The sequence below is a fragment of the Leptopilina heterotoma genome, unplaced genomic scaffold (assembly GCF_015476425.1).
Source record: "Leptopilina heterotoma isolate Lh14 unplaced genomic scaffold, ASM1547642v1 Lhet_181, whole genome shotgun sequence".
NCBI lineage: Eukaryota > Metazoa > Arthropoda > Insecta > Hymenoptera > Figitidae > Leptopilina > Leptopilina heterotoma.
Window position 1 is genome coordinate 177,282 of NW_025110898.1, and position 12,025 is coordinate 189,306.

At 28.8% G+C, this 12,025-nt stretch overlaps 1 protein-coding gene across 1 annotated transcript; it reads left to right on the plus strand.

The window, feature by feature from the left end:
* Nucleotides 1-6,475: 6,475 nt before the first annotated feature.
* LOC122500051 (odorant receptor 9a-like) lies at nt 6,476-11,457 on the plus strand. The gene is made up of 10 exons (XM_043608762.1): nt 6,476-6,659; nt 7,667-7,819; nt 8,125-8,244; nt 8,532-8,652; nt 8,834-9,098; nt 9,211-9,327; nt 9,407-9,497; nt 9,643-9,779; nt 10,014-10,146; nt 10,268-11,457. Exons 1-10 carry the CDS (start codon nt 6,615-6,617, stop codon nt 10,316-10,318), a joined length of 1,233 nt encoding a protein of 410 aa, XP_043464697.1. The 5' UTR covers nt 6,476-6,614; the 3' UTR covers nt 10,319-11,457.
* Nucleotides 11,458-12,025: the final 568 nt, after the last annotated feature.

Consider the following 12,025-nt stretch of genomic DNA (forward strand, 5'->3'; position numbering starts at 1 on the left):
ATCTAAGGGAGATCGCTTGCTGAAAAAGGCTCTCAAGGAGGCGAAAAAGGACCTCAAGAAAGAGATCCGCAGGTCGCGACGCCGTAGCTGGAAGGACCTAATCGAGGAAGTCAATAAGGACCCATGGTTTCTGGCTTTTAAAATCGTTACTAAGAAATTAGTGACGAGGCAAAAGACCCCCGGCCTGGACAATCCCGATTGGGTCAGAAAGATAATAAGTTCTTTGTTTCCTCCTGCAGAGCCATACCTTAGAAGGGGCTGGAGTTTTTGCAAAGTGGAAGAGGAAGAACTCTTCACACTTAGTGAACTACAAAAAGCAGGCAAAAGATTGAAAACAGGCAAGGCGCCTGGAATCGATGGGATAAGTAACGAGATCCTAAAGTTGGTGATCGACACTTCACCCCAGATTCTGCTTCGATGCTTCAATCTTTGCCTTGAGAGAGGAGAGTTCTTCCGCGACTGGAAGCGACAGAGGTTAGTTCTCCTGAGGAAAGGTGAAAATCTCTAGATAAAGTCTCATCATACAGTCCTATATGCCTGCTAGATACGATGGGTAAACTTCTAGAGGATATGGTTCTGCAAAGAATGCAAAGCCACTTGACCGGAGAGAATAGTCTATCGGATCACCATTTTGGTTTCCGTAAAGGCAAATCCACAGTTGTTGCCATCCAGGCAGTTGTGGACATAGCCAAAGCAGGAAAAAACAAATTGGGACCTGGAAAAAAGAAGAGCTTCTGCGCGTTGGTAGCAATTGACATACGCAACGCGTTTAATTCCGCAAGATGAAAAGATCTCATCGAGTCGATGAAAAAGAAAAACATGCATCTTGTAAATCGGAGCTAGAAATTATAAAGAAATCTGCCCAACAAGGAAAAACTATAATTATAACTTTTATAAGTAGTGTATCTAATATTATTACTTTCAAAACTATAAATTATTTGTAGATAATAATTTACACATGTTTTAAAGAGTTTGGCCATTATGAATTAATTATTAATTGTCAAGTATACTAGAATGTTATTAATATTGATTTTAGCATACTGTTGTATAAGTTCAGGTTTTTACCTGATGTCACTGCTTCTACCACTGCTACTTGACAAAATTTTACCTCTTAATGAAACAAGAGAAAAATCTTTTCTTTTCCACGTTAACTACATTTTTCTGGATAAGGAAACGAACTACACTTTTGTCTTCATACATTTAATACTAGCAGGATATGTGACGTTAATAAATATAACTCCAATAGATTGTATCTTTATTGCCACTTGTCAACATGCTTGTGGAATGTTTCGACTCTTAGGGTTAGTTATAAAATTTTCTTTTTCATTGTAGAGTCTCGTCAACAATACATGGAAAACAAATGAATATCATTTTTCTTTTATGAAAGGAGAGATTCTCGAATGAAACACTATACAAATAAGATTTTTTATAAATAATTAGTTTTTGGATGTAATCTAAATAATTTTCAGTTATAGACTGTCAAACATTGTGGAGAAAAACTATATTTGTTGCCGTGATATCATTGGAGATGACAAGGTGAGAAATAGGCTGGTCAACTGTATACAACTGTACAATAATATAATTAAGTTAGTATTTTCAAGCAGTTGATAATTTAATGTACCTAAAATGATTGCAATTGAGAACTGTAACTTTTTGAAATACAGATTTACAGATAATATATCTCGAAAACTTTTATTATTTATGCTATTAAGAGCATCTCGACAGTGTAATGTAACTGCTGGAAAGATGTACATAATTTCAATGGAGAATTTCAGTGCAGTAAGTAGTAATATCCAAATGAGAAATGAAAGCTCTGACATAATCATATGTTTATAATTTAAGTATTTCAAAAATGTTATATTTTTCAGGTTATGAAAACATCATTTTCATACTTAAGTGTATTATTGTCAGCGCAGTGACGAAAAAACAATTTCTTAAATATAGACGAAATGGAAATTCTAAAGTAATTCTAAAACTTAATCTTCACATCGTTAAAAGTTGAAATCCTTTTGAAGAATAATTAATAAATATAGATATAAATAATTAATAAAATGTAAGGATTGAGATGTCGATCTATTATTACTATTCTGTCAACAGCAACTTCTTTGTATGAACAAAATATTTCTAGAACAAATAATAAACACTATCATAATTAAAACTCTGTAATAGAAGATTAATTAATGAGATGAAGCACTCTTTGATAATTCCCTAACATTCCTTCCTCTCTTTCATTTATATCATTTATCCTGTCTTTGTCAACTCGACGTAATTACTTAACAAACTTTACCTAAAATTTCTACTTACAGATTAGCAGATTGCTCCTCCAACTCGACTGCCCTCCAATAATGATTGTCCAATCCTTGATATTCAAATTGACATTCTTCTGGACTTCAGCATCTTGCTGACCTCTGCTATCATTTTTAGAATGTTCGCTGCCTCTTTTAAAGATGCATTTTGGTATAAAAAGGGCCAGACCATCAAAAGCAAGTCGGTCAAGAAAAGTCAGCCAAGAAAATGTAGTCTTCAGTATTACAAGTCTCAAATTAAGAAGTAGTGCTTCGTACAAGTCTCAGTCTAAAATTTTCATCTTTAACAAGTGGTTCTCTACGCGATAGTCTAATATTTTCGTGCTCCTGTTCACGCCAGTTAAAAAGTTTCAATTTATCTTCAAACGAAATATTGCTGAAATTGTGTTCGAAGTATTGCTCGAGTTTTGTGTTATTCAAGGGAAAATTTATTACAAACATAAATAAATTATAATAAAACATATTTCGATCCACCATCTGCACCTTACCAAGCTCACCCATAATCCTTGTCACCTTCTCAACGAACTTCTCCTTTCCTGGTAAGCCTTCTATTTTTAAAAAAAGGTCAACTTTCTTTGTGGGCATTGCTTCCGACCACCATTCTTGTCTGGCTGGCATCAAGGTCAGCCTCTCTTTTGAGCTTTTCCAAGACATCAGCATAACTAACACCCTTAGCCATCTCTAATGGTGTGAACTGGACAATAATCGACAGTAGTGCACATCAACGGTTCAATAAAATCATAATGTCTTTGACAAAAATAAAAACAGACTTGAATCTTACAGATTTGGAAAGCTCATAAAATTCTGGATGAGGTAAGTTTTGGTTAATTTTTGTAACGTCTTGGTTGATAGTACATCATATTATGTAAATCATGAAATCATTTAATTAATGGAATTTAGTTATCAACCGATCGAAGATGTTCAACAACAATTGATACTACTCCACGGTGAGTCTCGATAAAGTTCAACCCAAAAGTTTTGCCACTAAAAATTTTTTTACAGATATTTGTTCACATGTGAAATTAGAATATTTTTCGCCTGAAATGAAAATCATCTGTCGAGGGTTTTTAAAATGAACTCGATTTTTTTCGTTTTTTTGTATGTTAATTGCTGTTATTTCATGAAAAATTGAAATATTAAATTTATTTTTTTTATTTCTCTCCTTTAAAGTCTCGTGAACAATTTCCCATAGATGAAGATTTATTTTTGTTATTATAATAGTGTTTTAAAAAAATTCTCAAAAAATCTTGTTTCTTTGCGATTTTTAGGTTATTTCTTAAAATTTTAAGATTTAAAATTTTAAATCTTCATCTATGGGAAATTGTTCACGAGACCTTAAATTAGAGAAATAAAAAAAATAAATTTTATATTTCAATTTTTAATGAAATAACAGCAATTAACCTACAAAAAAACGAAAAAAAATGAGTTCATTTTAAAAACCCTCGAAAGATGATTTTCATTTTAGGCGAAAAATATTCTAATTTCACGTGTGAACAAATATCTGTAAAAAAATTTATAGTGAAAAGACTTTTGGGTTGAACTTTATTGAGACTCACCGTGACTCGACAGGAGGTTAAGACTGTCAAATCAGCCCATGCAGGGGCAGCATAAAACTGCTTTGCTTGATCCACGGTCGTCACCAAGCGCCGCTTCTTTTCCCTGGGACCACCAATGTTGGGCATTAACCTAGATAGGCTGCCCATACATTCGGCGGTTCACAGCCGAACATTACTTATAACGAGAAACTAAAATTAAAAAAACTAAAATTATAATACGTACTCGAAAAACTGAATGTTTTACGTGCCCTTCTACGATCCGGCGGCTCAATTCTGCTCGGAAATTCGTGTGGAATGCCGGACGAAATGTCAACTAAAAATTTCTTCAAAAATTTTCGTCAAAATTTCCATACGAAATTCGAGCGAATTACCACCCGATTTCTTTTTGAAAATTTTTTATAAAATCTTGCTCGGAAATTCGTATGAAATGCCGCACGAAATGTCAACTAAAAACTTCCTCAAAAATTTTCGGCAGAATTTTCATACGAAATTCGAATGAATTATGAACGGATTTCTTTTAGAGAATTTTTATAAAATTATTCTGCTCCGAAATTCGTATGGAATGCCGCACGGAATGTCAGCAAATAATTTCTTTAAAACAATTTTGATCAAATTTCCTTACGAATTTCGTACGAAATTCAAGCGAATTACCATACACAAAATATAATATATGTATATAAAACTAGCAGATCTACGCGCGCTGTAAAGCGCGCGAGATATTTCTACTTTTGTCTTATGATACTCAATTACTCAAGACCTTATTTCATTGTGTGTATATAAAAATGTGACTAAAGACTTTAAGATATGTTTTTTTCTTCATCTGAAATATTAGAAAAAGATTACAAATTTTTTTGAAGAATATTAAAAAAACATAAAACATGAAAATCAAAAATTAATTTTAACACACTGAGCAGTTTTACGACATAAATATAATAATATTTTTTTAATTTTATAATTATTTCCTTAAATTGTCAGTTTGCTGGAAAACTGCCCAGCTGAAAAAAATCGTTTGGATTTTCCCATGGACTTTTCAGGTAGAAATCCATATGGAGATTTGAAACTATCCACATGAAATCCGCATGGATTGACATGTGGATTTCCGCATGGATTTTTTTATATTTTTAATAAACACAAAATATGAACGAAAACCTCTTTAAAAATGCGTAGAAGTTTTTTTAAATTATACAAAAATTCTTGTAAAGAATAAAATTATTTTCGAAAAATTAAATTATTTTTAAAAGCTAATTAGTATAATTGTTTTATAATAATTATTTGAGATTCAATTATCTTCGAACACAACTAAAATTTGGTAAAATCTTTTAAAAATAATAGAATTATTAAGAAATATTTATGAAAATGATCAAATATTGAGAGAATTTTAATTATAAACGCAGTACCATAATTTCTCAAAAATATCAATAAGTCCAAAAAGTAAATATTCATAAATTTTTATTTACATTTTTTGAAGATAAAAGAATCTTAAATAATTATTATAAAACAATTATACGAATTATAGTTTTGAAAAAAATTTTAATGAAATTTTTTGAAAATAGGATTGAATTTCTTAATAGAATTTTTGTATAATTTAATTATATGATGAATTTTAATTAAAAATTTTGAATATGAATGTTTTTTCCAAAATGTTAAAAATAATTCTAAAATATTATTTTCGTATGTGCTTGGATTTTTGGAAATATGTAATTATAAATACTGAAAATATTGCATTATAAAAAATTAGATGCCAATTTCCATTAATTTGAAAGATTTGTTTATAAGTCGAAAAAAGTCTCCATTTTCTTACTTTCCCTAAAAAAATTTTTTTTATTAACATTTCCCAGACTTTACTGACAAAAATTTTGTTTCCCTGACTATGGTGATAACATAACAATATAATAATTATAAATCCTGTTCCTCTCTTTCTACCTAACACGGAAAATGGAGAAAATATTTATGTTCTTCTGTAAACCAAAGAAATAGGCGTTACTATCTTACCTATTCGTTTCTCTGTCCTTCCTATACTAAACTAAAGGGAGAGACCTCCCTCTCTTTCTCTTGCTTTCTCTCTCACACTGTGATAGACAGAATGAACATGAAGATTAATATAGTTAAAATTTATTTTTTTTAAATTTTTACAAAGGCACCGTTGAGTAGTAACATTGTTTAGAACCTAAAAAAAAAGAACTTTATACAGTACAATATTGAAAATACACTGAATCTCGCTTTCAGAACGTTTAAAATGTAATCTAATAAAACCTTCAAATTATGTGAACTATTAGAAACAACGATTGATACTGAAATCTTTAGAAGACAAAATAGTTCTAGACACTATTGCAAATATTATTCGAAGTATTAGTAAGATAATAGACGCATAGAGGGTGGATGAATAAATTAAGCTCAAATGACACGTTTAATGCATATATGTCACCCACTGACTTAAAATTCATTGTAACTGAATTTAATATTCTATAGTTCTTGGCAATCCATTAAATGTATCAACTAATCAATAATCTGATTTTCCAAAGAGCAATTTCTACTTACATTTCAAATGTAGCAGATGCCCGATGACTATGTAGACAAAGCTTTTCTTATTTTGTAGTATTCAATACATTTAAATTATGTCAATGTTAAGAAACAAGTAGTTACAATATTTCAATTATATATCAATTATTACTTTATTATCATAAAATGTTTTGAAACTGGATACAGAGATAAAAGTACAAATGACAAAAAAGCATTTATTCTAAAAGCAATAATGGCTATTCTTTGGCATCAAAAATCAACAATTTCTTTAAAACAAGTAATTATACTTATTTACATTATTCAATATGCAATAAAGTTACTTAATTATTATATTCCCTAATGTTTCCCGATTTAATTTTAATTAATAATAATCAAAATAGGGACGGGGTTTGGTAAATGAACAAGAACTAACCTTATTTGAACAAATATATTTTAAATAGATCAAAATAATGCAAAGATGGAATGGACACAAGCTTTCTAATTTCTGAGTCTAATAGTGGTGTCTCTCTTTACCTGCATACAGCGGGGGTGAAAATGAAAATTTTAGACTAACTGAAGATTGTTCAGTAAGACTGAAGATTGTTCACTACGCCATGCATTTTTGGGAAACCTTTGTTACTCGAACACTTGCGTTGACTCATCTATTAGATCGCACGTGTCCATTCCTTATTACTCATACGTTATTTTTTATAATTTTGTTATTACAATTAATTAATTATGATTTGTTATTACAATTTGATATTTATAATTTCATATGTTATTTGTTAATTATAATTGTTTAATTTTGTTACAATTAAAGTTGTTATAATTTCCTAATTTATTATTATTACAATTCTGTTGTTATTGTTAATATTTATCATTACAATTTATTATTATTTATATTACAATTTATTGTTGTTTATTATTGTTTGTTAAAGTTATAGTTAAAATTGTTATATTTATCTATTTATTATTACAATTTGTTATTATTTGCTAATATTTATTATTACAATTTATTATTGTTATTTGTTTATTATTACAATTTTGTTATTATTTGTTAATATTTATATTACAATTTATTGTTGTTTATTACTGTTTGTTATATTTATCTATTATTATTATTTATAATAATATGTAAATAACAATCTTTGATACTGAATTTTATTATAATTAATAATATTATTATTATTATGATTATTATTATTATTATTAATTATTATTCTACATATTATTATTGAAAATAGGTTACGGTGTCGTAACAATTGGATGAAAAGAAAAATATACTAAATTAAAATTTTTTGATAGAACATGAATAAATCTAAGGGAATAGATGACTATTTGAGAGTGAATAAATATATTTTATCATTTGTTGGACAATGGCCCTATCAATTACCTAGAGAAAGAATATTTTTTCGTTTACTTTGCCACGGAATATGTACATTAATTATAATTCCAGGCGTAAGTTAATTTAAATTTAAGGAAATATTTCTATTATCCACTTTTAGAGAATGTAAAAATTTACAATTATATTTCAGAAATTTAGGGGCGTTCGAACCTAAATATTCTAATAAATTATAGTTTACAAAATTATTTTATCTCTTATTAAGGCTTAATTTAATATTTCATAAAACTATAGTGATGCCGCGAGAGTTCTCTCGTCCATGCAAAAAGTCGAGACGAGACGAGACGAAACGAGAATTTACGTGTTATCGTCTCGTCTCGCGGCATGACTAAATAAAACTTTACAGTTAATAGTTTTACAGTTAATAGCTTTGTATGATGTCAGACATGAATCTACTGTTTTTGTTGAATGCATTCCACCATTATTTGCAGTATTTGCTAGTTACTGTTATGCTGTGTCTTATAGTTTAAACATGTCGAGGGTATGTATTTATTTTATTATATTTTCATGTTTGATAGGCCATTGGACAAATTTATAACAAGTTCTAGAATAATAAATACAGTCAGATAAATATTACTGAATGCTGTTAAGTTAAAAAAAATTGCTCTTGACTTTCCACCACTTTTGGTTCGGTTATTAGAATGTAAATTCTTTCTTGGTTTGTAGAGTCCAACAATAATCACTTTTTGGCTAAAATTGTGCAAATCTTACATGCAATTAAATTATTACCATGAAAATCACGAGTTATTTATAAATATTTTTGTTTAGATAAAATATTTAACTGAGAGCATGAAGAGGGACTGGGAAACATATAAATCTTGTAAATCGGAGCTAGAAATTATAGAGAAATCTGCCCAACATGGAAAAACTTTAATATTAACTTTTATGAGTAGAGTAACTAATATTATTATTTTCAAAACTGTGAAAGTCTATAATTCAAAATAAAAATCAATAATGGCCTAAATGTTTATTCAAAGAAAGCATAATAGTTTAGAAATAGTCCTTTGTTTCCTAATAGAAATTTGGCATATTCTTTTTTATGTCAAATAAAATTTTTATATGAATTTTAGTTTACTCTTATGTGAGTACAACTGTTTACGTGATGTCTCCTCTTCTACCACAGATACTTGATGTAATATTACCTCTTAATGAATCAAGAGAAAGAGCTTATGTTTTTCATGTCAACTATGTTTTTATGGAAAATGATAATCACTACAATTTCATATTTATACATGCAATAACTTCAGCATATTTAACGTTAACGAATATAATTGCAATTGATTTTATCTTTCTTGCCACTGTTCAACATGCTTGTGGAATGTTTCAACTCTTAGGGTAAGCTTTTTCGTCTTCCATTGTAGTGGCTGACTTTAAATATTCCCAAATCACTAATTAACTTATAAATATAATATCAATTGACCTTAAGTGCAATGTAAAATATTTTCAGTTACAGACTATCAAAAGTTGCGGACAAAAACTATATTTGTAACCGTAATATGATTGAAGACGACAAGGTGAACAAAAGGATGGTCAGTTGTATAAAACTATACAATAAAATACTCAAGTTAGTATTTTCAAGCAGTTGATAATTTAATATACCTAAAATGATTGCAATTGAGAAACTATAACTTTTCGAAATACAGATTTACAGATAATATTGAGCTTAGCTTTTCAACTATGTTTTTTATCATCATTGGTATTAATATGCTAATGATCAGTTTTCAAGGAGTACAGGTAATTTATCTAAGCAAATTATTTTCATTGTCATTTTTGTACTGACAATTTACAAGGGTAGCCTAGAAAGGCTTCCAACACTACCTACTTAAAAAAAAGAAACAAATATTTTCAATCTACTAACATCTGTCGACAAATTTTACAGATTGTATTAAATTTGAACAACACACAAATTCTTATGAGATTTGGCTCATTTTTCATGGGACAAATTATTCATTTATATTTTAACACCATTCCTGGTCAATTGTTAATTGATGAAAGTTCTAAAGTCAGTCAATATTGGTAAGAAGTTATTAACCATAAAAGAAAAGTGCCTTTAAGCATCTGACGATGCTAACTTATCCCCATTCTATCGCTAAAAATCGTATCACAAATAGTTTCCACTAGCGTTTCAAAATGACGATTTTTGTCGATATAGGTGGGGTTAACATCAGCAGAGGGTTAAAGATGGTTTCAGTAGAATTATATACAAATTCATATATGCAGTCCTGATTTCTAATGACATTAATTGATTAGTTATGACAGTAATTGGACCAATATGACAACAAAATCTCAAAAACTTTTATTATTTATGCTATTAAGAGCATCTCGAGAGTGTAAAGTATCTGCTGGAAAGGTTTACGTAATTTCCATGGAGAATTACAGTTCAGTAAGTATTACTATTGAAGTTCTATTTTAAAAACAAAGCTTCCATTATGGATTTTTTACTTTACCTTAAAACACTAAATTTTAGGTAAAATATAAATAAAAAAGTGATAATATTTTTTTAGGTTATAAAAACGTCATTTTCATACTTAAGTGTATTATCTTCGGCGCAGTAACAAAAGTGGCAACAACAAATTAAATTTGAATAAAATACAAAAATTGTCAGTAGCAAAACTGTAAAAGGAGAAATAAGTGACAATATTAATAATAAATAAGTAAAAAAGTCTGTATATAAAATCATTCCTGCCTTTTACTTTTAGTCCTTCTAAGAGGACCATCCTCAAAAAATAAATCAAGTTCATACGAAAGTGACGGGTGATATTTGTCGCAAGGCAATAAAGACAAAGACAAAGACACTGATTCTAAATTACAATTAGACGAAACAATATCCAATAAGGAACCATGATCATTAATAGGGGCAGATCCAGCTTTCAGAATAGGGGGTGGTCAGCTCGTATAATTGTATATTTTGTCTGACACAAGAGTCTCACAGAGTGGTGAGGAATACAGTGAGGTAGCATTAGTAAACTCATCAAAAAGAGTACCTTAACCATCTCGAATTTATCAAATTGGTCATGATCCCAAATCTGGATTGCGATTTTGAAGATTGCTGAGGAATAAATTATTAATGCGGGGTATACTGACCAAGAGTGATAAAGTCATTCCGTAACAATTTGAAATTCTATTTCTTCTATCCTTTCTGGCATTTATATATTTTTATCGACAATTATTAATTCAATAGTTACTGTTCTTTAAAAGTTAATAATGTTCGTGACATCATATTATTTTCAAGTTTTCATAAAATACTTTCACTTAATACATTTAAAACAATTTTTCAGTCGACAGATTTAAAATTTTGCTTTAACATATATAACACTTTATGTGAATTGATAGAAACAACGATTGATACTGAAATCTTTAGAAGACAAAATAATTTCAGATTCTACTACAAATATTGTCTGTAATGGGAAGTATTAGTAAGATAATAGACGCATAGAGGGTGGATGAATAAATTAAGCTCAAATGACACGTTTAATGCATATATGTCACCCACTGACTTAAAATTCATTGTAACTGAATTTAATATTCTATAGTTCTTGGCAATCCATTAAATGTATCAACTAATCAATAATCTGATTTTCCAAAGAGCAATTTCTACTTACATTTCAAAATATGTAGAAGATGCCCGATGACTATGTATAGACAAAGCATTTCTTATTTTGTAGTATTCAATACATTTAAATTATGTCAATGTTAAGAAACAAGTAGTTACAATATTTCAATTATACACCAATTATATATTAAATGTCAATTATTACTTTATTATCATAAAATGTTTTAAAACTGGATACAGAGATAAAAGTACAAAAGTAAAAAAAGCGTCAATTCTAAAAGCAATGATGCCTATTCTTTGCCATCAAAAATCAAAAATTTCTTTAAAACAAGTAATTATACTTATTTACATTATTCAATATATGCAGTTAGGAAAAAATAATTTTTTATTATTCATTGTAATATAGTGGAAATATACATAATTGTTCTATATGACAATTTTCTATCCTTGTATATTGGATGACAAGAAAAATATACTAAATTAAAATTTTTTGATAGAACATGAATAAATCTAAGGGAATAGATGACTATTTAAAAGTGAATAAATATTTTTTATCATTTGTTGGACAATGGCCCTATCAATCACCTAGAGAAAGAATATTTTTCCGTCTACTTTGCCACGGAATAAGTACATTACTTTTAATTCCAGGCGTAAGTATATTTAAATTTAAGGGAATATTTCTATTCTCCGCTTTTAGAGAATGTAAAAA